The sequence below is a fragment of the Camarhynchus parvulus genome, chromosome 8, assembly GCF_901933205.1.
Source record: "Camarhynchus parvulus chromosome 8, STF_HiC, whole genome shotgun sequence".
NCBI classification, from domain to species: domain Eukaryota; kingdom Metazoa; phylum Chordata; class Aves; order Passeriformes; family Thraupidae; genus Camarhynchus; species Camarhynchus parvulus.
In genome coordinates, this window is record NC_044578.1 from 1,296,477 (window position 1) to 1,324,025 (window position 27,549).

Here is a 27,549-nt window from a genome sequence, read left to right on the forward strand (position 1 = left end):
TATATATATGGGAAAATTTTATATGGATATATATGGGAATGTATATATATCAATTTTATATAGATAAATTATGGGAAAATGTTACATAGATATATATATGGGAAAATTTTATATAGATATATATGGGAATGTATATATATCAATTTTATATAGATAAATTATGGGAAAATGTTACATAGATATATATATGGGAAAATTTTATATAGATATACATATGGGAATGTATATATATCAATTTTATATAGATAAATTATGGGAATTTATGGAATTTATATATATTTTTATATAGATATATATGGGAAAATTTTATATAGATATACATATGGGAATATATATCAATTTTATGTAGATAAATTGTGTGAATTTATGGAATTTATATATATATACATTTCATATAGATACATATGGGAAGATTTTATCTAGATATACATATGGGAATGTATATAGATCCATTTTATATAGATAAATGATGGGAATTTATGGAATTTATATATATCCATTTTATATAGATAAATGATGGGAATTTATGGAATTTATATATATCCATTTTATATAGATAAATGATGGGGAAAATATTATATAGATATATATGGGAAAATTATATAGAATTTTCCCATATATATCTATATTAAAAATTCCCATATATATATATATGTGGGAAAATTATATAGAATTTTCCCATATATATATATATATATATATATATAAAGATTGGGAAAATTTTATATAGATATATGAGAAAATTATATATGCATATATATGGGAAAATTATATATATATATGGGAAAATTATATATATATATATATCTGGGAAAAACGATACAGGTCCATGTGGGGAAGAGGCAGAATTCCCAGTGCCTCCCCTGCCGAGGCAGATGGATCCTTCCTGACAGCTCTGGAGCCTCCCAGCACTTCCAGGTCACTGCTCTGGGGAGGAGCTCTGCCTTCCCCTCCTCCCCGGTTTTTCCTTCTTATTCCTCCTCTCCAGTCCCAATACTGCCACAAATTCTGCATAAATCCCATTTGCCTCCATGTTCTCCCCTCCAATCCCAATATTGGATTGGGATTCCTGCCACAAACTCTGGGTTAATCCCGTTCTCCTCCACGTTCCTGCTCTCCCAAAACTGGGTCAGGATTCCTGCCACAAGCTCTGGATAAATCCCATTTTCCTTCACGTTCCTCCTTTCCAAACCCAAAACTGGCCTGGGATTCCAGCCACAAACTCTGGGTAAATCCCATTTTTCACCTCCAACAGCTCTGGGGGCTCAGCATCACCATTTAGGGCAGGATTTCCCCCAAACCCACGTTCGTTTTTAAAGGGTAAAACCCCTCCCTGGGGAGGCCCAAGGTGAGCAGCCCTGACCTCACCTGGAATTTTCTCTCCTGCAATCCCTGGGACAGAGTGAGGCTGGTGAATCACACAGGAAATTCCTGCCTTGGCAGGAAATCCCAAATTCCTGCGTTTGGCCACCAGTTCCAGATGCCCAAGGGCACGTTTTAAACTGGGCTCACCCCAAGGAGGAGTTGTGCCTTTTTTTTTTAGGTTTTGCCTTATTTTGGGGGGTTTTGCCAGTTTTTTTCCCCAGGTTTTCCCATATTATTTTTTTTTTTTAGGTTTTTCCACTTTCTTTTCCCAGATTTTGTCTCTTTTGTTGTTGTTTTGGGTGTTGTTTTTTTTGTTTATGAACCCCAAACCCAAGAGCTCCAGAGCTTTTTCCCCAGTTCTCTTCCAAGCTTTTCACTTCCAAGGCCTCATTCCCACAGAATTCCTCCTTGACAGCTCAAACCCACCTGGATCAACCCCCGAAAAATCCCAAATTTCTCCATGGACATCTTTGGCCTTGAGCACGGTGGGATGTCCCAAACCCCCAGCCCACCCTGGGCTACAAGAGCAGCCAAATCCCTGGACCAGGCTCAGCATTTTCTGGGAAAAGGGAGAAAAAATCTCCTCCTACATCCTCAAAAAGTGATTTCCTTCCCAGTACTGCAGAAAATCCCAGCTGCTCTGGAAGAATCCACCTCGGAGGGCAAAGATGGAGATATCCCACACCAGGCCCTGGCTCTCCTTGGATCCGAGCTCAGCCGTGGATTTCTGACCGAACTCTGGAAAATCCCAACACTCCTGACTCGGTGCTCTGGGAATTTTCTGGGATGGTTTTCCATCCATGCCTGAACTCATGGTATTTCCATCAAACCTGCTGGTGGCTTTCTCAAATCCAAAACCCCCAAATTTTGCCTCCTCAAACCCAACCCCCCAAATTTTGCCTCCTCAAATCCAAAACCCCCTCAAATTTCCTACCTCAAACCCAAACCCCCCCAAATTTTCCCAGATAATTTCCTTGCTGAGTCTTGCAGACAACACTGAGCTCGTTCAAACAAAATTTACTGAAACCAGACCACCCAAAAATAAAATAAAGTAAATTTTCAACCAACAAAAAGGAATTTTGGGACGTGCCATTGATGCCTCTGGGCCCAGCAATCCAAGAATGGAGACCAGCAGGGTTAAAAGATGATTCCAGAAGGATTTTCCCAGTTTGGATGTGACCAGAGGATCCCAGACTGGTTTGGGTTGGGAAGGACCTTAAATCCCATCTCATCCCACCCCTGTCGAGGGCTGGGACATCTCCCACTGTCCCCAGCTGGACAGAACATTCCCATGGAAATTCCCTGGGTGACCAAACCCCCCAGTTTCCAAGAAATTCCCGCTCTGGGAAGGCTCTCCCCCATTCTGGGGTCTGGAGGAACACAGGATCACCCCAGGGACAGCAGGAATGAGCTTCTCCAAAGGAGCCACGTCCGCTCCCACCTCCCCAGCATCCAAGCTCCTCCCTGAGCAGCCATTCCCAAACTTCCCAAAGCCTCCCAAGGCCCTGGAGATGCAGCAGAGCATTCCCAAGGAGACAAACCTGTTCTGTGCCCAATGTTCACCTCTGCACAGGGAGCTTCTGAGCCTTCCTCAATCCCAGGGAACATCCAAACCCTGCTCCTTCCTCAATCCCAGGGAACATCCAAACCCTGTTCATTCCTCAATCCCAAGGAACATCCAAACCCCATTTGCTCCTTCCACACGTGGTGGGACCTCTGGGGGGTTTGATCCCCATCCCAATCCAGCTGAGTGAAGCCAAGCACAGCAAATCCATGGGATGTTCCTGCCCCTCCGTGGAGGTGGAGGAATTTCCATTCCTGGAAACACCTGTGACACCTTCGGTGCCCTCCAGCAAGGATTGGGGTCTGGGAAAAAACCTATTTTGCTTGGGGTTTTTTTGGGGGGAATCATTGAGATTTATAGAAACCCATGAAAAATAAACATTTTTCTCCCACCTGCCAGAAATATTAAATCCCATCTCATCCCACCCCTGACAAAAATGACAAAATATTCCATGTATTGAGCACAACGTCCATAGTCAGCAAAAACCACTCATCCTGTGCCATTCCCAGCCAGGGGAATCCTCTTTTCCCAAGGAAAAGGATCCAAAGAGAACCCATGAGCCAGGTCCCTCCTGCTGGCCATGGGTGGCCTCAGGTCCTGCGCCCACCCTCCACTCAGTGTCCACCACTCCAGCAGGAGAAATGATTTAAATCATTAATTACAGGGATAATTAAACCCCTTTAAGATGCTCACTGTGAGGGACTCTCAGTGTTTTGCTCAGGTTTAAAAGTTGCAGCTCCAGTTAAGCCAAGCTTGTTAAAACCATTGAATTATTGTATTAATATTAAATAAACCACCCCTGCAAGGGGCCAGAGTTCCAGGGGCATCTTGGGTTGAAGTTCCACTCTCCCACAAACTCAACCAATTTCCAGCTATTCCAAATCTCAAAAAAACCCCCAGGAATTCTTTCTGATTTTCCAACTTCTGTTCCGGGTTTGCATCAACCGCTTGGGGAAGGTTTCAAGCTGTTTCATGATTCACTTTTTATGATTAATGTTTAATTTTTTTCCCCATGCATGGCTGGGTCATGGAAGGTGATTCCACCTCTGCCAGAGCCCAACATCCCAGCCCTGGATCCATCCCCAGCGTGGGGCTGGGCAGTGACCAAAGCTCCTGCCAGGCCAAAACCCTCAAGGAATAAAACCAAACCCCAAAAAAACCCAAAACCAAAAACCCCAAATCCCAAAAGAGCCTCAAAACCCCAATTTACTTCCCCCAAGCAGCCTCAAAACTGAATCAATATCTCAAACCAAGGCCTACAACAAGACAGCTTCAGTTTATCCACATCCATTCATCCACAAACGTTGGAATTTCAGGAGCAGCCAGGTCTTTAATGGCATTTTCCCTGCCATGACCTGCTCCTGTCGTGGGATGGGTTTGATGTCATGGGCTAAAATTAAAACCTCTTTTGCTTGTGACTCTCATCAGCACCAGGGAGAGCAGGGAAGGCTTTTCCTGGGATCTAAAGGACAACAAAACTCATTTCCCTCACGCCAAAGCCTCCAAACCCCATCCCAGGCGAGGCTGCTCCATGTGCCCACACACGGCCGTGACATCTCCCCAGTTCCCCAGGCCAGGGAACATCCTAAACCCACAGAAACCCCATGGATCCCGAGGCCTCTCCGGGGGAATTGGGCAGGCGGCAGCCCCAGATTTCGGGGGTACTCCAGGAAGCAATTCCCCAATTTCTGCCTGTCATTCCAGGGAGCTCCCTGGCTTGGAAGTGGCTCCACCAAGCCAGGCCCTGCTGCTGCCACCAACGGGCCAGAAATCCCCTAAAATCCAATATATTCTGCTCTTGCTGGCCCTGGAGTATCCATTCTGCTAAAATACAATTAAATCCAAGACATCCTTTCCCTGCATCCTGCTCCAGAAGGAATCAAAATTATAAATAATAAAGGAGAGCTTTACATACGGCCGAGACAGACGACCGAGGATAAAATTCCTGTCATGCCCAGAGGCTTTTCCCACACAGGATCAGACACAGCTCCCTGAAGCATCCTGCGCCTGCAGCCCATATTTCCTCCTCATCCCCTTTTTTATGCCGAGAATCCCCAATCCAGCCTCTCCTCCTCCTTCCCCCGACCGCATCTCCACGGCTCGGCAAGAAAAAAAAATCATCTGGAGCTGCGATTCCCTGGTTTCCCACAGAACCGATGCTCATCCGCGCAGGGAAAAGCACCGAACCCCATCCAGCAGCTGCACAGCCCCGGCTCCATCCCCGGGCAGGATAAAATCGGGATTTCGGGACCCCAATCCAGCCGGGGCTGGGCTGGAGGAAGCGGCGGCTCCCCGGAAAGCCGGGAGGGAATTCGCGCAGCCCGAGCTGCCTACACAGGGCTGGGGATGGAATTGCAAATAACCTGACGGGCTCGATATTATATCACCGCCCTGCGCCCGGCTGAGCCTGCGAGCGCCCGGGATTAGGGGGAGGGGAGGCTCTGATTGCATTATTATCGTCATTATCGGCGTTATTATTGCATCTGGGGAAGGCTGGAGCCCCCGGGCACGGGCTCGGTGCCTCCCCCCCTCCGGAGAACCATCACCTACCTTCCATCATGGTGGCAGAATTGCATTCCTCAATTTCCGAGGAGCCTGGAAAAACGCAGGAGAGTGCGGATGGCGGTCAGCAGCGGGGAGGAGGACGAGGAGGAGGAGGAAGGAGCGGGAGCGCCGTGGCTAGGGGCAGGCCATGGATGCTGCTGCGCCTGTATCACCTCCAGGATGGCAGCGCGGAGGATGCTCGCGGAGAGGAGGACGAGGCGGGCTCGCTGCCTCCCGCCCCGCACTCCTCACATGCGCGCTCGCTCCCGACACACCCCCCGGGAACGCTCCAACCTATTTCCCAGATTTTTCTCTTTCCCCCCCTCCTTTTCCACCCTCCCCAGCGCCGTTTTCCCCAAAAGCAGAGCCCCTGTCCGCACCTCGTGACGCACTTCCCCTCCCTTAATCCTATTGCGGGTTAATTCCTGTCAGATTAGAGGTGCGGGCCCGGGGATGGGAGCAGGGATCGATCCCGGCCGGAGGCGGCGGCGCCGGGCCGGGCACGCCGGGCCCGCTCCCGCTGCCATCCCGGGGACAATCCACGCCTGGCGTCACGGGGCAGCGAGCAGCCCCACAGGAGGATGCGGGAGAAATTCCTCCCGACTGCTTCCAGCAGCGCCCGGGAATTAATCTCGCATGAAGGGAGAGCGGAGCGGGGAACAAAAGAGGCCGGGGAGGCGCCGGGGGGGCTGCGGCCGGGCCGTGTCCCCGCGATGCCACCGTGCCCCGTGTCCCCCCTCACAGTGCCACCGTGCCCTGTCCCCCGCGATGCCAGACTCGCTCTGTGTCCCCCACAGTGCCACCCTGCCCCGTGTCCCCTCACAGTGCCACCCCCGGCCCCCGCTCCCCCCGGGTCCCTCACCCCTTCCCAACCCGTCACTGGGGCCGGGAGGGCTCAGCCTAAATCATTGGGATCCCGCCTGGTTTATCCAAGGAAATGCGGGATTTGGAACCGTCCCTGACAAACCCGGCCGTGCCCAGCTCCCAAAGTCCGGTTATTTATTTATTTTTTTTTCCTGACAGGAATAGGGGCTCCTCCCGGGACCCTCATCCCAAAGCGCATCGGGGCTGGACGGGACAGCGGGGACAGCCCGGGCCGGGGCCCCGCCGCTCCCCAGCGCCCGGGGAAAAAACAACAAAAAACCAAACAAAAAAAAACCAAAGAAACAAACAAACAAAAAACCCCAACAAAACCCAAAAGGGGATGGGCACCAGAGCGCCCCGCTGCCCACGGAGGAGCGGCCGCTGTCCCTCTGTCCCCGCAGGGCACAGCAGCGGCGCTCTGGGGACAGCCCCGCGTTCCAATGTGGCTTTTCAACGTGACCTCCGAGCGAGCGGGGATGGAAAACTCCCCCTGTGCCGCTCGCCCTGCATCAGCATCCTCAGGATCATCCCCGCAGCCCCCACGGGCTTGTCGGGATTTTTCCCTGCTCGGGAGCAATGCCCACATCATTTTTCCCATTGAAAAAGAAAAAAGCTATTTTTCGTTAATAGAAGTCAATTTTGTACCCTATTAAAATAGTAAAAAAAAAATTAAAAATAAATAAAATAATTTTTTTTTCTCTCCCATTTAAAAAATTAATCCAAAAGCCAAGCACCTGCAAGGCTCTGGATAAATCAGAGAGGGAGCAGGACCTCAGCAGGGTCTGTGTATGCAGCCCACCCCAGCTGGTGGGAAATGCCACAGCAGCGGCCACAGGGACGGGATTATTGAACAGATGGCTCCTGTAATCCCTGCAAGGAGCTGCTGTGACCTGCCTGCCCCAGCGCCAGCTCAGGGACAGCAGCCCAGTGCCCTCGGGAGTTCTGTGGTAATCCCAGGCTGAGCACAGCCCCTGGAATGCTGCCCCACTGTCCCCTGGGCTGTCCCACTGTGCCAGCCCTCAAACAGCCCAGCAGCCAGGCTGGCACACGTGGGAGGGCAGCCCAGGGACGGACAGACACCTGCCGTGCCCAGATTCCTCCTGGACACACCCAAACAACACAAATCCCCCAAACCCCACGGAGCACAGCCCCAGAGCTGCCGTCCCTGGCAGTGCCCAGGGGCTGGAGCAATCCTAGGGAACGTGTCCCGGCCATGGCAGGGCTGGGATGGGCTTTAGGGCCCTTCCAATCCCAAACCTGGGCATTCTGTGGTGCCACGTCCAGGACAGAGCCAGTGCCCCCTCCCACAGCTCCAGAGCGTTGAAATTCCTGAAGCCAACAAGGAAAGCCAGGATTTCCCTGCAAATCCCTTCGAGGCCAGGCTGTGGATACAAAATTCCCTTTTACCAAATCTCCCCATTTCAGCCCTGGCTTTGGGCAGCCTCCCCATCACCCTGGGAATCCTTGGGCTGCTGCCCCTCCCAGCTTTCCCTGGATCCTGGGAGAGCTCAGCCTTGTGCGACACCTCCTGCCACAGGGCCTGACCAAAACTGTGCCCAACATTAACCCACAAAGCTGCTCCTGGAAAGGGCTCTTCCCAAAATCAGGCGGCACAGGGAGAGCCTGGAGCATTCCCGTGTTCCTGGGGGTGCAGCTGCCACCAAACCGCTCTTCCCGAGGCAAAGCTGATATTTCCAAATGTTGGAATTTGACTTCCCAACGCCCCCCCAGCCCCGCTGAGCTGCCTCAAGGACAATCCCGTGAAAAGCCCTGGAAATCTCCAGCAGCTCCCGAAGGAGAGGCGTGAGGAGCTGCCAGCAACAGATGAAGTCAAGGGCCTGAAGATTAAAAAAAGATAAATAAATAAAAAACCCAAATCAGAGCGGCAGCAAATGAGTCACGGCGAGCACGGAGAGCATTACTCATCTCGGGCACAGTCAGCCGCGGCTCCATGTGACAGCGGCGCCCGAGGAGCCGCCCGGGCCCGCTCAGCGCCGGGATTTGCTAAATAAAACCCCGATCCTCGGCTCGGCCCGGCCCCGGCAAATCCCGGCGCTAACAGCAGCCAGGGGTGCTGGCATCGCCCCTTCGGATGGGCCGGGATTGGGCCGGGATGGGAGCGGGATCGGGCCGGGATGGAGTCCGGGCTGGGAGCGGGATGGAGCCGGAGCTGCAGCACCGCGGGATGGAGCTCCCGGGGAGTTCAGGCTTTTTCCTCTTTCCCTATAAAACTGGGGTACAGGGGACAAGGGCAGGGACATCTCCCACTGTCCCAGGCTGCTCCAGCCTGGCCTTGGGCGCTCCAGGGATCCAGGGGCAGCCACAGTAGCTCTGGGAATTCTATTCTAGGGCCTGCCCACCCTCACAGCCAAAATTCCTGCCCAATATCCACCTAAATCTACCCATTTTCAGCTTAAATCCATTCCCTGTGTGCTGTCCCTCCAGGCCTTGTCCCCAGTCCCTGTCCAGCTCTCCTGCAGCCCCTTCAGGCTCTGGCAGGGGCTCTGAGCTCTGCCTGGAGCTGATTTCCAGGGTTCCTTCCTCAAAGGGTCTCCCTAGCAGGGAAGGAGGCTGGGAGAGGGGAGAACCCCCGGGAGCAGCTGAACCCAACCCCTCCATGAGCTCAGGAGGGCACAGAGGGGACCAATCCATCCCCCGGGCCCTGAAAACCCAACAGCAACACCGAGACCCCCAGGTGCCACCCCCGGGAGGCTGAACCCCCTGAGGCTGCACCCCAAACGCTCCTGGGGCAGCCCCACCTCGTGCTGTGGGCAACCAAAGCATTGAGTGGGCATCCAGAGCATCCCGGCAGGAGCAGGGCTGGGAAATCCATGGGAACAGCCCCTGCCAGCCCCCAGCCCATGCCAGGGCTGGGAAATCCATGGGAACAGCCCCTGCCAGCCCCCAGCCCATGCCAGGGCTGGGAAATCCATGGGAACAGCCCCTGCCAGCCCCCAGCTCCTGCCAGGGCTGGGAAATCCATGGGAACAGCCCCTGCCAGCCCCCAGCTCCTGCCAGGGCTGGGAAATCCATGGGAACAGCCCCTGCCAGCCCCCAGCTCCTGCCAGGGCTGCCCAGAGCTGCCGCTGCTCCCAGCTCAGCCCTTTCCTTCCATGAATCCCCGGTTTTCCCAGGCACAGAGAGCCGCGGAGCCGCTCCCGCCCTGGGAGCTGCTCCCAGGAGGACACGGGGATGTGGGAATGAGCCCCCACCCCGGGGCACAGCAGGGAGAGGAGGAGAGCTGGATGGGGCTGGAGAACAGCGCGGGGAAAAAGAAATTCCCGACGGAGGCACTCACCGCACCCGCTGGATTCCAGCTCCAATCCCCTCCACAACCAGGCCCAGGAACACCCACTCACCAGCAGCCCCCAAAATCCCAAAGGAACATCCCTGCACGCCCCACAAGGGATCCCACCTCGCTCTGCTCCTGCTCTTCCTCCCGAGCTCCAGGATCAGCCCCGGCCCCACCCTGAGCCCTGATAACCCGGGGCTGATCGGGCAATCAGCGCCGCCCCCGACGGGCGCCAGCTGCGGCTGCCCCGCTGCTCCACACTGTTGATAATTGATTCATCTTTATTTTTGGGGGCAAAAAGGCATTCAGGAGCTCTGGCAAAGCCCTCATGGCGGCCTGGGGGCTGCAGCCAGCACCCCCATGTCACACCACGCGCCTCACCCAAAATGTTATTGAGCCCATCTTGGGTTTGATCCCCGGCAGCACCAGCCTGGAATGGGCTTTAGGATTGGGATGGATCATCCCCCTGTGCAGCACCAGCCTGGAATGGGCTTTGGGATGGGGGTGGATCCATCCCCCTGCACCCCAGGATCAGAGCTGCAGGAGCTCATCCACCAGTAAAATTTCACAGCTGTGTAAAGAAACCCAGAGAAACAAATTCTGCCCTGACACAATCCAGAGCTTCGGAAATGCCAGTGGACTCTTTCATGAAATTAAAATTTAAGGTGTCTTTGGGTATCGCCCTGATGCCCTTTGGACCTGTCTGCCTGGGCCGCTGCTAACAAAGAACATTGAATTCTCCTTAAAATTAACTTATCCACAGAAAAGAAACAGGATGGGGAGGGGGCACAGGTGGGGGCGGTGCTGGGGAACGTCTGGGACAGCAAAGGCAGAGGCAGCCCTGGGACGTCTGCCTCCAGCTGTGTGGGATTCCAGCTGTGCCCAGTTCCAGCTGTGCGGGATTCCAGCTGTGCGGGATTCCAGCTGTGCGGGATTCCAGCTGTGCCCAGTTCCAGCTGTGCCGCCCGCGCAGTGCGAGCCCCGCAGACCCCGTCCCGACCCCGCCGTGTCCCCGGAGCGGACATTCCCCATTCCCGGGGCTCTGGAGCGCCCCGCGCCCTGCGCAGCGCCCGGAGCTCGGCAGATGGAGCTGTGCAGCTGCGCAGGGCCGGGCCGGGCCGGACAGATGTGCAGGGCCCGGACAGATGTGCCAGATGTGCCGGCCCCTCGCTCTCCCGGTGCTGCCGTCCCCCCCGAGCCCACCCCGCAGCCCCGTGTCCCCAGCAGCGCGGGGACAGAGGTGGGGACAGAGGTGGGGACAGCGCCTCTCCAGGGTGGCAGAAATGCCCTCAGCAGAGCGGGAAATTGGGCACCAGGTTCAGGGACAGGGAGACTTTGGCAATGGGAATTCTTGGGTTTGGGCTCCTCGTGTCATCCCAAAAGGGACATCGGGGAGAGCCAAAGAACCCAAACCCATCTTAAACCCCATCAGCAGGGCCACAACGTGCCTGTCCTCCCTGGGCAGCCCCGTGTCCCCGCGGTGTCCCCAGTGCCAGGCTGGCAGTGCCACCTCCCCTCCCTGGGAGCCCTCGGCCCCGCTGCAGCCCCGATAACCTCTGGGCTTTGTGCGCCTGCCCCGGCTCCTTCCTGTTTGTCGCTGGGCAGCTGTCAGAGAAACCTCACATTTCACTTCTCCTTTCTCACCCGCTGCAGTCCCAGGTGAACTCTGCTCCAGGGGCACCCAAATCCCCTCGGCTGGCAAAGAGCTCCCGGCACTCTGCAGATCCTCTGGAGCAGGACCTGGGAATGCTCCATCCCAGAGGGACACCAGGGACAGAACGATATGGAATCACTGAGGTTGGACAAGGCCTCTGAGGCCACCACTGACCGTGTCCCCAGATGCCACATCCTCATGGACATCAAGTCCCTCCAGGAATGGGGACCCAGCACTGCCCTGGGCAGCTGTTCCCACCCCTGGCCACCCTTCCCATGAAGAGATCTTCCAAAATACCCAACCCAAACCTCCCCTGGTGCCACCTGAGGCCATTTTGTCCTGTCCCTGGTTCTGGCTCTGTCACACATCAACAGTGAGCCACATTCATCCCCAGCTCCCTCAGAACGGGGGAAAAGGGACGTGGAATTCCAGCTGCACCCCCAGGAGAGCAGGCTGAGCTGGGAAAAAGCAGCAGGGCTGGTTTATTATTTTATTTCTGTGCATCACAGTCTCTGTGAACAACGGTGACCTCGGGTCAGAAGTTTCCTGGCAGTGGCAGGGGCTCTGTGGGACCCTTGTCCCCCCACCCCCAGAAGGGCTGGATCTGCTCCCACTGCTCATCCCTGCGATTGATGCCCTGGCTGGGTTTAGGCCTGGTGGAAATCCCCCTGAAATCCCAGCTCCATGGCCTCAGTGGGAAATGATGTCCTGGGGCACAGGGCCAGCTGTCACTCAGGGGCTGTGGGTGACATCTGTGGTCAATGGTGGCAGCAGGGAGGGGACAGATCCGTGTGCATCCCTGTGCATCCCTGTCCCAGGAGGGTGCAGACCCCGAGCTGGGGTCCCTCCCCTTCCATCCTGCACACAGATCCTCATCCCTGAGGAACAGAGGACACTGAGCCAGCCAATGTCCCCGAACTGGGATTTCCCCCCAAAAACAGAGGGAAAGCAGAAGGGTCCGGGTGGGTTTTCCCGGCTGCTGCTGCGGGGAGGGAGCAGGGAGAGGCGGCTCCTCCAGCTCCAGAGCTGCCTGGATCCCGAGGCAGCTGCCTGGCAGAACCAGGTCAGGAAGGGACAGGAATGAGGAGAGCAGGGGCTGGGGGGAGGGAACAGGGCAGAGAGAGGGGAGGGGGCAAGGGCAGAGCACCCCCACCCCGGGCACCCAGCCTGGCACCCCCTGCCCTGGCCCAGCCTCACCTGCTGCTCTCTCCTGGCTTGGTGCTTTCCCCCAGAAATGCCGCTGCTTTTCCAGTCCCACCATCCCTTTCCCATCCCTTTCCCATCCCTTTCCCATCCCTTTCCCATCCCTTTCCCGTCCCTTTCCCATCCCTGCACATCCCCGGGAGCCATGGGCAGGGCGCGGCTGCCACAGCCCAGGGACGTGGGAAGGATGAGTTGGGGTGAAGGGAGGATGGCTTAAATTGAAAGGGGAGAGATTCAGATGGAAGATTGGGAATTAGGAATTGTTCCCAGGGAGGGTGGGCAGGCCCTGGAATAGAATTCCCAGATTTGCTGTGGCTGCCCCTGGATCCCTGGCAGTGCCCAAGGCCAGGTTGGACACTGGGGCTGGAGCAGCCTGGGACAGTGGGAGGTGTCCCTGCCATGGCAGGGGTGGCACTGGGTGGGATTCAAGGTCCTTCCAACCCAGACCAGTTCTGGGATTCTTTTAATCCACTGGGAAAGACAAATCACTACTGGCCCTTCAAGGAGATACTACCAGAGAATTTTCACCAAGGAGTTTCAGAGGTTCAAACCCTGGGAAAATCCCCCAGGATCCCCGTCTGGAGCCCCTTCTGCTGGGACAGCAGGGATGTGACAGGAGGTGGCCTGGCCCCACGGGGTGCTGGCTGGGAATGCAGGATGAGATCCACGCTCGATTTTCCCGTGACTCCGCTCGGAGCCAGCGGATCCAGGGAAAGCAGCGGAGCCCCAGGGGCCACGGCCGGTGTCACCCGCGGCGAGGGCGGCAGCGCGGCCCCGCTCGCCTGCCCTGGCACAGGATGTTTTTTACTGGAAAGTCGCTTGTTTTGGGTCAGGCCGGGACATGAAAGCTCCCGCGGGCCGGGCCAGCGCTTCCTGTCTGCGCTGCCTTCCTGTCGCCTGCGCTGCCACGGCCACAAAGGAAGGACGAGGTCCCGGCGTGCCAGGGACGGTGCCCGCGCCACCGGGAACGCTCCTGTGCCCGTCCTGGGGAACGGCTCCACCGGGGCCACTGGGAATGCAGGCTCTGGGGCTGGCCATGGGAGGGCCTGGGCGTTGGCCATGGGGATTCTGGGTTTAGGACATGGAAATCCTGGGTTTGGGACATGGAAATCCTGGGTTTGGGACATGGAAATCCTGGGTTTGGGGCATGGAGGGGTTTTGGGTTTCAGATATTGGAGGTGCTGGGTTTAGGACATGGAAGGTTCTGGATTTAGGACATGGAAGGTTCTGGGTTTCAGATGTTGGAGGTTTTGGGTTTCAGATGTTGGAGGTTCTGGGTTTAGGACACTGGAGATTCTGGGTTTCAACCACGGGTGGGTTTTGCATTTTGGCCACACAAGGGTTCTGAGTTTTGGCTGTAGGAGGGTTCTGGGATTGAGCCATGGGAGGTTCTGGGTTTAGGATGTTTGAGGTTTTGGGTTTCAGCCATTGGAGGGTTTAGGGTTCTGGCTCCAAGAGCGTTCTGGGTCTCAGCTATGAGAGATTCTGCAGTATGGCCACAGGAGGGTTCTGGGTTTTGGCTGTAGGGGGGTCCTGGGCTTTGGCCAAAGGAAAAGGATTTCAGCTGTGAAACATCTTGGATTTTGGGTATGGGAGGTTTTGGATTTTGGCCAAAGGAAGGTTCTGGATTTTAGCCCCAGGAGGGTTCTGGGTTTGGAGGGTCCCATTTTCTGTCCCCTGAGCGGTGACACGGCCCACGCTGTCTTGTTGACAAAAGCCCCTCTGAGAGCCGCAGGCTGGGTCATGCTTTCATTTATTCACTTCATATAAAAATCTCTTAAGAATGCGTCTGAACACAATATAGAATACTATAACATACATAGTGTGAAACTTTGGGGAACAATAAAATAACCACCTGGAACAATGCAGTGTTCAACAGACAAACAAACCCATTGATCATGCACAACTGTGCTATTGTCATGAACTAATTAGTCACGAGTTGGACCAAAAAGCTTGAAACATATTTTACAAACTGAGATTGACACCGCTCACGATGCCGGACAAGCTTTGTCAGAGGAAGTTTCACAGCACAATTATTACATCAGTTCACATTTTTGTTTTGTCATAGAGATTCACATTGGGTTGTTCAGAAATTGGAACATTGTGACATTGAAAAGCCGGCCCGGGCACGGGGAGTGCTTTGTTCGGTTCCCCCTCTCTGCGTTCCTGGCAAATTCCCAAATTCGCTGCCCTGGGATGCGGTGTCCCCTCCCCACGGGCGGCTGCCACCCGAATGCCCTTCCTGGGTTGTGTCTGTCTCTTCAGCTATGTTCAGGTTCTTGGACTTTATGCAATACAAAAGGTTACAAGAAAAAAAGGCAACTCTTATTCCGAGTTTTCTACCCCATTAACATCGCCGCCGACAGGCGATGCTAATTCATATAAATTAATAACTTACAAAACATTACAGTATGTACAGTAGGTAATAAATACACTGTTATAAACAGTAATGGAGGTGGTAGAGCTCGAGGCAGTGCAGGAGGAGGAGGATGGTGGACCTAAACCTAGGGAACGTGGACGAGAGGCCAGAGAAACACAAATATCCGAGCGTGCAAATTCCAGGGAGCTGCCGAGGGGGAAGGCGTGTCACACACTGCCTTGCCACGCTTACTCAGGGATGGACTGAGCTGTGCCAGGGAAAAAAAACCTGCCCTCTGTCCTGCTCACCACAAACCCAAACCCCGGGGAGGAAAAAAATTCCCGCTGTTCCCAGCGAGGGAACGGTGCCCGACGGCACCGAGTGACTCCCAATGGGTCACCGGGGGGATTAAGAACACACTGAAGGTGCAGTAATGCAAAGCAGAGGGTTTCCCCTTCTGTTTAGTCTGTCAAAGTGATTAACTGCAATAAAGTGACAGGTATTGCCCACGAAAAAAAAGGAAGACTGCTTCTGGTAACAGGAAGAATCCAAAAAGTAGCCGTCAATTCCGAAACACCTTGTGTCGCTTTTGAACTACCAAGCTCCGTGTGTTGAATTAAGAGACTCTTGAAAAGACATGAAAGTGTTTACAAAGAAGGCACACAGGTCTGCAGACAGGTGGACAGGTTGGATATGAGTTATTGATCAGTAGTTTCTATCAGTCTAACTGGTATAAACTCCAAAACTAACAGTATAAAATCTCTCAGTTGTGTGTCAGCGCCGCCTCGGCCCGACCCAAGCCAGCTCCAGGACAACGCGGTGCTCTCGGCTGACGAGGCTCAAACCACAACGCAAATCACCCGTGCATTTCCTGAGCAATCACTCCCTACCCCATCTGTAACCCTGACTCCAATCTCAAGTAGCTGGAGGATCTGCCAGCCCCGTGGCAGAGGCTCAGCCCCGGCTGCAGGGGCTGTCGGAGACCGCTCGCAAGCTCCGCAAGTGTTTGAAAGCCACTCCCGCGGGGCCGGGCCATTATGTGTCCACAGGAGATGTGTCTTCTGTCACAATCTCGATGGTGGCCTCCCTCTGGGGCTCCTCCTCCCCGGGCTGGGCCACACAGAGCGTCTCTGTATTGCTGAAGTAGCCGAGGCTCTCGCCGTCCTTCTCGGGCCCGTCCGAATCCTCCTCCTCCAGCGTCAGTTCAAACTGGAACTTCTCCATCAGGCCCTGGCAGTCCTGGCCCCGCTCCTCCAGGGGAGGGGATGGGCTCTGAGGTATCATGCTCTGGTACCAGTTCCTGTTGTCCTCCAGAGTGTCCAGGATGTCCTGGGCGTCGGGCTGCACCAGGTCAGCCCACGTCTCCCAGAGAGGATGGACGATGTAGTCGATGAATCCCACCTGGGAAACAAAGGGACACACACACTTAGGGCAAGGGAATAACCTGCAAAAGGTGGATGGCTGAAAGGTTCATATTATATTTGTTCTACAAGCAAAACACCAGGAGCAAGTCCCCAAACCAGCACAGCCTAACCATCACATTATCACACCTAATTATCTGATACCCAGAGCTGCACCCACACACAATGTTGGGTTGGGCTGACGTCTTGTCCAAAATCAAACCTCAGATGAAGTTTCACTAAAAGCAGGAGCCAGCAGGAAACTAAAGGGACAGAACTCTGGACTGATCCCCCAGTGTGGGCAGCAGAAAAGGAGAGGGGGAATCCTGCTCCTCTGCCCTGCTCAGGTGAGGCCCCACCCTGAGCTGCCCCAGCCCTGGGGCCAACATCAGGAGGATGTGGAGATGCTGGAGGCCATGGAGCTGCTGCAGGGCTGGAGCCAGGCTGGGAGAGCTGGGGGTGCTCACCTGGAGAGGAGAAGGATCCAGGCAGAGCTCAGAGCCCCTGCCAGGGCCTGAAGGGGCTCCAGGAGAGCTGGACAGGGACTGGGGACAAGGGATGCAGGAATGGCCAGATGGATACTGGGAAGGAATTGTAGGAATTGATCCCTGTGAGGGTGTGGAAGCCCTGGAATAGAATTCCCAGAGCAGCAGTAGCTGCTCCTGGATCCCTGGCAGTGTCCCAGGCCAGGTTGGATGGGTTTGGAGCACTCTGAGACAGTGGAAGGTGTCCTTGCCATGGAGCTGGAACTGGATGGGGCTCTCAGCACTGAGTCTGCTCCTCTCAGACAGAATTCCCAGGTGACTGGGGACAGGGCTGGTGCATTCATGGCCTTATCCCAGGATTCCCACACGACTGACAGCTGGGAATACCCCAGTGCTCCCAAGGGGAGCAGCCTTTATGGGCTGAAGTTCCAACTTTGGGTGTACTTTCCTGCGGGGTGCAGTTTGTGCCTATCTTGAACAGTTCCACGATCCCGCACTTTCAACATTCCCGTTTTCCTGCTGCCCGAGCAGCCCCATGAGAGATTTCCTCGGGAAGAGCGCAGCCAGCGGGGCTGCTCATCCCGGGAATGCCGCCTGGCCCCCGTGGGGTGACGTTGCAGGGCTGGAAAGAGTGAGGGATGCTCAGCCCTTCCGCTGAGCTCAGCCCTGCCGCGCTCCTCTGACTCAGGGAGGAACCGCGTCCAGGATGGAGCCGGCGGAACGGCCAGAGAGGGGATTGGAATTCTTCCCTCTTGGCAGAGCCCGTCCCGCCCCACGGCTTTGTGTGGAGCAGGGAAAAGGCTCTCCCAGGAGCTGGGCTCGAGGAGCAGATGTTTGCTTTGGAAATGGCTCCCGGCTCCCTCAGACACAACAGGATGTCAATAGCACCGTGAGCATCCAATTGGAATGGGCTGGGCAGGCAGCTCCAGCAGAAAAGGTGATGAAAAGTTCCTGCTGCACTGGGAAAAAAAGGGTTTGGGATGGTTGGAACCCAAAATCTCCCGGGGCTCCATGGCGCCAATGGGTAAAAATCAGCACTTGTTAATCATTGCTTCTTTAAAATAGTTGTTTCTTTAAAATTGTTGTTTCTTTAAAATCGTTGTTTCAGGTCACTGTTTCTTTAAAAACACCCCAAATCATGGAATAATTGGACACGTGGCTCAGCACGGATCCTAAAACACTGAGAGGGCACCTCAAGCTTTGAAATATTTGCATATTATTTCCTAATCCACCCCTTGTTTCCCTCCAGCACGGACACATTGCTTCCCTTTCTCCTTTGCCATTCCATGATGGTCATTTCGTATAATTCCTGTATTTTCTGCAGAGCAAAAATGTCATTTGGAAACCTCCAGCACGGACACGCCACCTCCCTTTCTCCTTTGCCATTTCATGATGGACATTTTGTGCAATTCTTGTCTTTTTTTGCACAGCAAAAATGGCATTTTGAAGCCTCAGGGAAGTGCAGATGTGAAGCAAGGAATGAACTGGAGCTCACATGTGGAGCACATGGGCAAGCCTGGCTGAAGGATTCATTTCTTGTTAGGTTAAGAAACCCGACAGATTTTTCCAACAAAATCACCATGCGGTTGAGTGAATAATTTTGAAAGCACTTGGCCGAGCCCAAGAGGACATTTGGAAATAATTATCATCAATTTTGTTACTTATTCAAGCTGAAAAACCTCAATGATGACTTGCTGGAGTCATTCAAAAACAACAACCAAGACAGCATTATATAAAGGCTGGAATCTGTTTGGACAAACATAAATTCCTGGTTTCATTCCAGATTATCCAGGCAAAATTTTATGGCCTGTGCTACACAGGTCAGAACAAAATCTGACCTTGAAACCATTTCATGAATCAGAACCATGGGTTGAGCCAGTTCATTCCCTCCACAAAAAAAAGAGGCAAATCCAGCTCCTTTTAAGTCCTGCAGGGAAATAAATGAATATTTCTGGGATTCACCCTGCACAGGACAGCTCCAGAAGCCTCTAATTCAACTGGACATGTGCAGTGCACAATTGTCCTGGATAACGAGTGACAGGCAGAGTTTTGCAGGGTGGTGAGGGGGATCTCAGGTGGGGGAAGCTCCCAGTCCTGCAGATCAGTGGCGTGAGGGGGGTGTGAGGCAGGACAGGCTGGCGAGGCTGGGCAGAGCAGAACTGCCCTCTCCAGCCTGGGGAGCAAAAGGACCCAACTCCCTCTGGAAACTGGGACACGAGCAGGGGACGAGGAGATGCCCAGGGGGATGGAGAGGAGCTGGAAGAGCCTCCCCAGCCTGTGAGAGCCCCAGGCAGGGCTGGGTGTCAGGGTGGATCAGAAGCCACGCTCTGAACCGCTGGCTCCTCTCCCAGTTGTGCTGCAGAAGCAGCTGAGCTCTGTGTGTGCTTTGGAATGCCAAGCTCAGGCAGGGAGAGCTGCAGCTCAGGGCCAGTTACCTGGGATTTTTCCACGGAGGCCGTGTGTTTGTCACACATGGGGCTGATCTCCATGCCTCTCTCCCTCTCCTTGTCTCCCTGCTGGAAGAACTCCTCCATGATCCTGTCTGTCCACTGCCGGTAGAGCTCCAGGGACTTGGTGGGATTACTCAGGTCTGCACAATGCACCATGTTCCGGAGAACCTGCAATTACAGCCACCAGGAAACTCATAAAATCAGCTGCAAAACCAGGAGGGTTTCGGGCTGGATCTGCAGAGCATTGCACCAGAAGATTCTCTGATTATGAAACAGACCATAAAAATATCAGAAGCATTGCATGGCAGCACGTTAAAGACCCGGAGATGCTGGAAAGAGTCCAGAGGAGGCCCTGGAGCTGCTGCAGAGCTGGAGCCCCTCTGGAGCCAGGCTGGGACACCTGGGGGTGCTCACCTGGAGAGGAGAAGGATCCAGGCAGAGCTCAGAGCCCCTGCCAGGGCCTGAAGGGGCTCCAGGAGAGCTGGAGAGGGACTGGGGACAAGGGATGGAGGGACAGGACACAGGGAATGGCTCCCAGTGCCAGAGGGCAGGGATGGATGGGAGATTGGGAATTGGGAATTGTTCCCTGGCAGGGTGTGGAAGCCCTGGAATAGACTTCCCATAGCAGCTGTGGCTGCCCCTGGATCCCTGGCATTGTCCAAAGCCAGGTTGGACACTGGGGCTGGGGGCACCTGGGACAGTGGGAGGTGTTGGGTGGGATGGAATGAATTTAAAGTCACTCCCAACCCAAACCAGTCTGGAATTCTGTGATTCCCTCTCCATGGATGAGCTGAGCTGCCCCAGCCCCTAAGCCAGATGTGCTCTCTGGTGCTCACACAGCCCAAGCCTCACACCTGGAGCAGCTGTGGAAGTGTCAATGACATCACACAGGTTTGTCTGGGGATCCAGCTGCTTCCCACCATTCAAACTCCACTTCCATGCTCTGAGGGAAAGAGGTGAAATGTTCCCACTTTATGGAATGAGTAATATCCCTTCCACACACGCACAGAACGGGCCTGACTAAGTGGCCACAAGGATTCAGGCAGCACCAGTGCTTGAAATAAAAAATTTACAGAGTTTTCCCAGGAGCCTGCTCTTAAGGAGTTGGTCATCAAAGTGGAGAGCAGAGCAGGATGTATCTTGTCCTGCTCACTGCACAACCCTGTTCCAGCACTTTCTGGTCACTTCTGTAAACCAAGGATTAAATTATTGAGGGAACAGACTGTACAGCAGTAATTCCAGCTCACTCTGAGGTGTGAGAACTTCAGATGTGAAGTTCTGAATGAAATTCTTGCAGTGCTGTAACAGGAGGAACAAACGGGAGAAAGCAGCAAGGAAATTTAGGAGCCCTCAAAAATTGACCTCAGTTCCAAGTGTCAAAAAAACCCTAATTCTGGGTTAACACCTAAAAAATAACACCTAAAAAATATGGGACCACCTTGTGCTTCTTTATAGAAGGAAATGACTGCTGAGAATTCAGCTTCTCTATATGATTGATTACAAAGCCACAGCAAAACCAGGAGTGTGGCCTCCTCATCCTGGCCAGAACACCCCAAACCCAGGGAATTTGGCTGCCTCACCTGTATCCTGTCCGTGTAGTTGTCCAGAAGGAGAACTCCTGAACTGGTCACCTTCTTGGTTTCCACCATAGTCTTCAGATCAGCCAACAGACTCATGTGCTTGGACATGTCAGTGGCCAACACCTTTCCAGAATGGGGAGAAAACAGGATTTCAGGAGGGGAAGCCACAAAAAACGACCATTTTTGGTTGAGAAGAGGAGGAGGGAGTGGCCATACCATGTCAATCACCATCTTCCTGAGGGTCTGGCGCTGCTTCTTGGTCAGGTTCTGGAAGATGTCACAGTGCTCCTCCTGGAGCAGTTTGAAGCCCACGGCCAGGTGGTGGTTCTCCAGCACGGATTCGTCGTTGTACATCAGGGCCAGCTCGGAATCTGGGGAAGGAACACCAAGTGTGGGACTCCAGGCTGGGAAATGTGGGGTTCCCAACAGCCAGCAGGAGCTTGCTCTGGGCACTGAAAGGTTTCAGTGGGGGGAAGTTTCTTTTCCCATCCCTGGAAGGGTTCAGGGCCAGGCTGGGTGGAGTTTGGAGCAGTCTGGTCTGGGGGAAAATGTCCCTGCCCATGGGATACTGGATGATTTTAGGATTCTGTGATTCTTTTTAGCTCCATGAGTGCCAGCCCCAGCACTCCACCAGCCTTTGCTCAGTCCCAATGACAAAAAAATGCTCAGTTGACTCAGTTAAAAGTCACTGGCAACAGAATCCTGCAAAAATCCTTCGCAAAACACAACGATCTCCATATTTTGGAATCCAGATCCATGCTCAGCCTGTGTCAGAACAAAACACAAAGGCCAATATTTGGCTTTCTGGTTGTCAATAGCAATAGGATTATTTCTCTTATCTTAATGGTAAAGTTTGCACTCAGGGCTGGCAGAATTATTATGTGCTAGCAAGTAGTAAATATTGACTTTACAAATTGTGCTACAATGGTTCCCTTTGTCAGGGATTGCATTTTAATTCCTGCTTGAGTCCAAGATGTCTCACTCCTCCACTGCACCGTATTTTGAGAGGGCAGCACAGCCTGCAAGCTGTCATTTGTGGCACGTAAAAAGCATTCCCATTGCTTTCGGGGTGAAATTCTGAGAGATTCAGAACAAAACTCACTTGTGTTAATCAGGAATTGATTGGAGACCCCGGGGTGATCCACATCATGGATTGCAGCTGCAAAAATGGCAGCGAGGATTTCCAGATCCGTGAAGACAGCCTAGGAGGGAGCAACAGGAGCCTGTCAGAGGGGTTTCACCTCTCAGCAGCTGGGGAAGCTGACTGAGGGGAACAAATTGTGCTGTTTCAATTGGTTTTCTGGGACAAGGCACTGCAGAAAGGTGAAACAGAGATCCCACATGCTGAGATTTCCTAACAATGGAGGCGAAGGGAGCGCTGGAAGAGCCAGCAGTGCCCACCCCACGTTGAAGGGCAAGGCAAGCAGGGCACTCACATCCAGGGCAGGGGTGGAGAGCAGCACATGGGTGGACTGGGCCACGTCAGCAGCGTGCAGGCTGTTGTGGTAGGCCACATCTGAGTGGTAGTGGTCCTCCAGGGTCATCATGTACGTCACGAACGTGTCCGACGAGATCTTGAAGGTTTTCAGCAGGTCCCGCTCCTGAGGGGGCAGAGCACAAGCACCCAGCTGAGTGCCAGCTCAGGCTGGAGCAGGCAGGGAAGCAGAGGGGAACTGGACAGGAGAAAAGCAGCAGGGAAGCCTGCCCTGCAGGAACACCCACCTGGAATATGGCGTACATGATGCAGGTGAGCGGCCGGTTGTGGGAATACCTGGCCACGTTGAAGATGTTGAGGCCCCACTTATTCAGGTCTTCCAGTTCCTTTGGAGAGCATCAAAAAATAATGGTTTGAATGGTTTTCCAGGCAATTCTGCATTTCCCCAAAAAAAGTTCACAAATATGCAAATGTAATGGTTATTATGTAAGTGCTGAATGTGTGAGCTTAATGAACACAGAGTAACTGTGAAGGGCTGATTTTGTGTTTCATAATCACTCAGCCTGCACCACCTTTTTTCCTTTTTATTTTAGGGCTACTTTCGTGTATTTTTAAATCTAAAATATGCTCTTGAGGCTACCATTAATTACAGCATTTCTAATGGCCACATCACTTCAGGGATACTAATTCCAAGGAAAGGAACAATCCATTCCCAGCTTCCAGATGCTCCCAGAAGAGCAGAAATCTCCCCTACCTTGGCCAGGTGATCTTCCTTCTCTGTCTTCACCCCAAACCGTGAGATGCTGGTGTTGTTCAAGCTCGAGCTGTGCATCAGTTTCTTCACCCCACTGATCTGTGTCATGAGCTGCTGTTTTTTCTTCTTCTCCCTGTCCTTCTGGGTGGGAGAAGGGATCTCCACATCGTTCTGCTTGTCTGCAACAGAGCAGGGGGAAATGAGTCAGCACAATGTGAGCTCCCAGCACATCCCCCAGAATCAGCCCTCGAGCTGCTGCCTCTGCTCCCCACTTCAACCCCAGGGGGTTCTGCTGGGGGTTTTCCCATTTTGGGATCCAAAACTCAAAAAAACCTCCAGTTACAAAAGCTCTGGTTGCTCTCTTGCAGACCCTGTGTGGTCTGGGGATACTGGACATCTCCAGGAACATCTCTCTGTGCATGGATGTGGCACTTGGGAACACGGATTAGTGCTGGGAATGGTTGGACCCCATAATCTCCAGCCTAAATGATTCTATGATTTTCCATGCCTGAAAGGCATCAGGTTCTCCTTGGGGATAAATCGCAATTAATTTTATTCCCTATTTGCAGGAAAATAAAAGTATGTTCAAACAACATTTTTTTTTTCCCAAATAGGGTAAAACCACATCTATTTTCCCTATTTTCACTTTTTAGGGTGAATATCCCCTGCTCTTAAAATCAGTAACACATGGGTGTCACTTCATTAAAGATTTTTCCTTTACAAATATGTTTGGAATAACATCCAAAACACAGGCTAAATCCCATTGCCATTCTCAGGGATAATCACAGTTTTAGTGCACATGAAGAGGGCCCAAACCTGGCTGTGGAGATGTGTTTAGCAAATAAATAAATCTCAAAACCACGAGGCATTCACTGCCCTACAGCTGATTTATTAAAGCACAGGTCTGGTGGCTCATGACTTCCATCCAAACCATTTCTCATGGATTTTACCCCAACCTCTGAGCACCTTGAGGACCTCCAGAGGGATTAGACTTCCAGACAGGAGTTACTTCTGCCTGGGCTTAATTAAACCCCTGTGAAAGCCCAAGCAGCAGCAGCAGCAGTTAGGAAAGGAGCCATTATTCACAGTGCAGCCAGGCTGACATCAGAGGGTGTTCCTTGGATTTTGCTGAACCACCGAAGGACTTTCCTCCCCATAATCTCCTTAGCAGTGACTAAGGCAGCATCAAATGGCCATTCCGGAGCAGAAATCCTGATTTGTGCCATCAGTGTCCCCACGGGGGTGGCAGTGCCACCGCTGGGCCCTCGGGAGGAGCTGTGACCCACGGGCAGTGGGATGGTCCCTCTGGTGTGGAACCTCAGCTGCTCCTCTCTGTCCTTGCTGGGAATGCAGGGCTGGACCCTCTGCTCCTTCTTGGAGCCTTCCCAGCCCATTTAATCATGGAATTACAGAGTGAGTTGGGATGGGAGGGAGCTTAAAGATCCTCTGGTTCCACCCCCTGCTAGGGCAGGGACACTTCCACTGTCCCAGGGTGCTCCAGCCCGGCCTTGGGCACTGCCAGGGGTGTTGGGCACCCTGTGCCAGGGCCTCATCCCCTCCACAGGGAGGAATTCCTGCCCAACATCCCATCCATCCCTGCCTGCTGGCAGTGGGAGCCATTCCCTGTGTCCTGTCCCTCCTTGCCCTGATAAAATCAAAAGGTTGAATGAAGCCACATGATCTGGGTTTAATATCTCTGAATTATCCCCACCTTTGGAGATAAGTGACTGTCCTACCCACACATTTCTTTTTGTTTGTTTGTTCAACCTCCTCACTTGCAGACTCCTGTTAGTTTGGGCATTCATTTAATTTAAATTTTAGAAAGGCACTGGATGATCCTTACGGTCCCTCCCAACCCAAACCAGCCTGGAATCCCGTGAATAAAACAATCCCAGCAGCAGCTCTGGCTCATCAGCCCCTGCTGGGATTCAGGCTCCATTAACCTGAGCGTTTGTGGGGTTTATTTTTGGTTGCCACATTGGCAATTCCTGCTCACGTGGCTGCTGGGCAGTGCTGACCACCAGCCAGATCCCTGGACTGGCCCCTTTGTGCATCCCAATCCAGCCCCATTCCCTGCTTGAATTCAGGCTCTGGGTTCAGCTGAGCAATAAAATCAATGCATCCCCACAAAGCAGCTCCAAACTTCCATGGATTAGTAATGCTGCCGAGTGTCCTAAATGCAGGCAGCAGTTCCAGCTGCAGCTGGATATTGGAATCACTTTAAAGCCCTTAATGGGAATAATTGTGTGTCACACAGGGAACGCATTCCGGCCGTTCCAGCCTCGGGGCATGAGTCCCCAGCACCCACAGCACTCGGCCTTTGGAGCTCTTGGATTCAGGGATGTCCACAAATATGAGGCTCCTCATTTCAGAAGCAAATGGTCACAAATCCTGAAGCTGCTTCTTAAGAAAATCCCACTTGTCCTAACAAACGCTGACACAGAGGAGTCATTCATGTATGTGGAGCTGTGAGCTCATACAGAATGAATGAAACGCAAAATATTCCCTCTTTTTCCTGACTTCTGGTGCAAAATGAGCAGATTTGCACAAAGGAATGGATAAGGTTTTGCGGATGATTTAGTCTGAGCCCCGTCTCTGAAGGGAAGGTGCAGCTGAAGGAGGCAGCGGCTGCAGCTGGCCCTGGGTGACTTTGTCCTTTCCATAAGGTCAGCACCAAAACCCAGCGTTGCATAAGGCAGCCACCACCAGCAGCCTCCCAAAACCTCCCGAGGCTCGGGAAGGAATTCCTCCTATCCAAACACCATTCTCCCCCTCCCGCAGCTCTTTGAAAGTGAAAACCCACAGAGGGAAGCTGTGAATGGGGGCAATCGGGCCGCCCTTAACCCTTCCCCAGCCCCAAACACCAGCTGGGGATGCATTCCTTACCCAGGAAGGTGTTGGAAATGTACTCGGACACTTGGTTGCCGGAGCGGCTCATCTCGGACAGGTGGGTGAGCTCCCGGTTCAGCATCCTCTTGAACTGCAAGGGGGAGAGCACAGAAAATGGCATTTTTATGGAATCCTTCTCCCAAATCCGCGGTAGTGCGGGAGACTCCCCCAGCACGCAGAATTCCGGGGATATTTGGGATGGAGTCGGCGACAGATGGTTTCATTTCCACCCTGCTCGGCACCACCGTGACTGGGTATTTCTTTTCAGCCCACGGAATTAATTTTCCTCTAAAGATGCTCATTAGTTGCTAGTGTCACAAACGAGGAGAGAACGTTTCAGATAAGCCTCTCTGAAAAGCTCAGATTTTTATCTCAGGTTGAGATTCCCCGTCCCTAAACCTTCTTTTGTTCTGGATTTTCTAAATTTGCTCCATTTTGTATTAAAAGGCTGCATATCCAGAGGAGAAATATGCCCTGAATCTGAAGATCATACAGCAAAATGTGGGATTCAGGCATGATTCCCTTGGATATTCATGCTGAGATCCTGCTGATTTTATAATCCAACATTTTCACTGCTGCATCATTTTAACCTGCAACACCGAATTCCCCAAAAAAATGACATCCATGGACGCTGCATGCACGCTACACACATGATTAGCCAAAACACATAAAAATCAGCATTTTTAAAGCATATTTTCCTCATAGAGACTTTCTCAGAGCAATATAGCGCAAAAAAAGCAGCCGTTAATAATTCGGTAATTAGCAAACCTTCAGGAATTAAACCCACCTTAATGTAACCCCAAGACACAGATAACAAATAATTGGCTTCAGGCATTTTGGAAAGCTCCTGGCAAGCCAGCACAAATCCTCCCGGAGAAATCGCCGCTCCGACGGGAGAGGAGCCTTCCCCAATCCCCAAAATTCAGCGTTCATGCGAGGCAGAGATCCCGCAGGCACGGGCAGCCGCTTAATCGCAGCCTAAGCCGAGGCTGGCGGCGCATCCTCCGGGCTGCCCGTGGGTGGATGCGCGGGCTGGGATCCGGGAATGCACAAAGGAGCGGCGATGGATGGATCCGCACGGAGCCGGCCGCGTGCCGGGGAGCGCGGGGCGATCCGGGTGGTGCTGCTCGCTCAGCTCCTGGAGGGGCTCCCCGCTCCGCAGGAGCCCGGCTCAGCCCAGCCGCGCCTGGGAGGTGATGCTGGTTGAGCCAGCCCCGCTAACACAGCCATGTTTTATGGGAAAATTAAAATGGAGGAAGCTCCGGGAATATTTAAATAAAGGAAAAAGCAAACAGCAGTCTCCTCTCCATTCCTGCTTTGCTTTAACCCTATTCCCTACAGGCACTTTCAAAACATTCCCAGCTGGATTTTTAAAAGCGTTTTCCACATTTTCAGTGTGATCGGGGTTTTCCTCCTCTGTGATAAAGGGCAAAATGCAGCAACGCAGCAAAATGTCCCCTTACAAACTGAAATACCCTTCAGATAAGGGTATAAAAAATAACCACCTTAAATCTGTAGCTGCAATTCATAAATTCATACATTCATTCTTAAAAGAACGCATCTGTCATGTCCCTGCCCAAGGCAGGGGGAGGAACGAGATGAGCTTTAAGGTCCTTCCCAACCCCAGCCATTCTGTGATTCACAATCCAGATCTCAGTATTTAATCAGTTCTGCAGTTTTTGTTTCAAACAGACAAGCAATCCCTTCAGGA

The 27,549-nt window shown here is 53.0% G+C and overlaps 2 protein-coding genes across 7 annotated transcripts in view; both read right to left on the reverse strand.

Annotated features, from left to right (window-relative positions):
- The window catches only part of SGIP1 (SH3GL interacting endocytic adaptor 1), a 49,617-nt gene extending 43,847 nt beyond the window's left edge, over nucleotides 1-5,770 (reverse strand). The window contains exon 1 of the mRNA XM_030953810.1: nucleotides 5,480-5,770. Coding sequence (XP_030809670.1) covers nucleotides 5,480-5,489 — 10 coding nt within the window. The 5' untranslated portion in view covers nucleotides 5,490-5,770. The remainder of the gene's footprint in view (nucleotides 1-5,479) is intronic.
- Nucleotides 5,771-14,221: 8,451 nt separating this feature from the next.
- PDE4B (phosphodiesterase 4B) overlaps nucleotides 14,222-27,549 on the reverse strand; it is a 171,585-nt gene continuing 158,257 nt past the window's right edge. For 5 of the 6 annotated variants that reach the window (XM_030953133.1, XM_030953134.1, XM_030953135.1 and 2 more), the window contains 9 exons: nucleotides 25,836-25,929; nucleotides 22,950-23,128; nucleotides 22,483-22,581; nucleotides 22,197-22,361; nucleotides 21,863-21,962; nucleotides 20,977-21,131; nucleotides 20,761-20,883; nucleotides 19,166-19,348; nucleotides 14,222-16,246 (listed from right to left, as the gene is read on the reverse strand). In XM_030953133.1, coding sequence (XP_030808993.1) covers nucleotides 15,881-16,246; nucleotides 19,166-19,348; nucleotides 20,761-20,883; nucleotides 20,977-21,131; nucleotides 21,863-21,962; nucleotides 22,197-22,361; nucleotides 22,483-22,581; nucleotides 22,950-23,128; nucleotides 25,836-25,929 — 1,464 coding nt within the window. In that variant the 3' untranslated portion in view covers nucleotides 14,222-15,880. Of the gene's footprint in view, nucleotides 16,247-19,165; nucleotides 19,349-20,760; nucleotides 20,884-20,976; nucleotides 21,132-21,862; nucleotides 21,963-22,196; nucleotides 22,362-22,482; nucleotides 22,582-22,949; nucleotides 23,129-25,835; nucleotides 25,930-26,625; nucleotides 27,097-27,549 lie in introns of those variants that run through there. The other variant, XM_030953136.1, reaches the window with a different exon arrangement.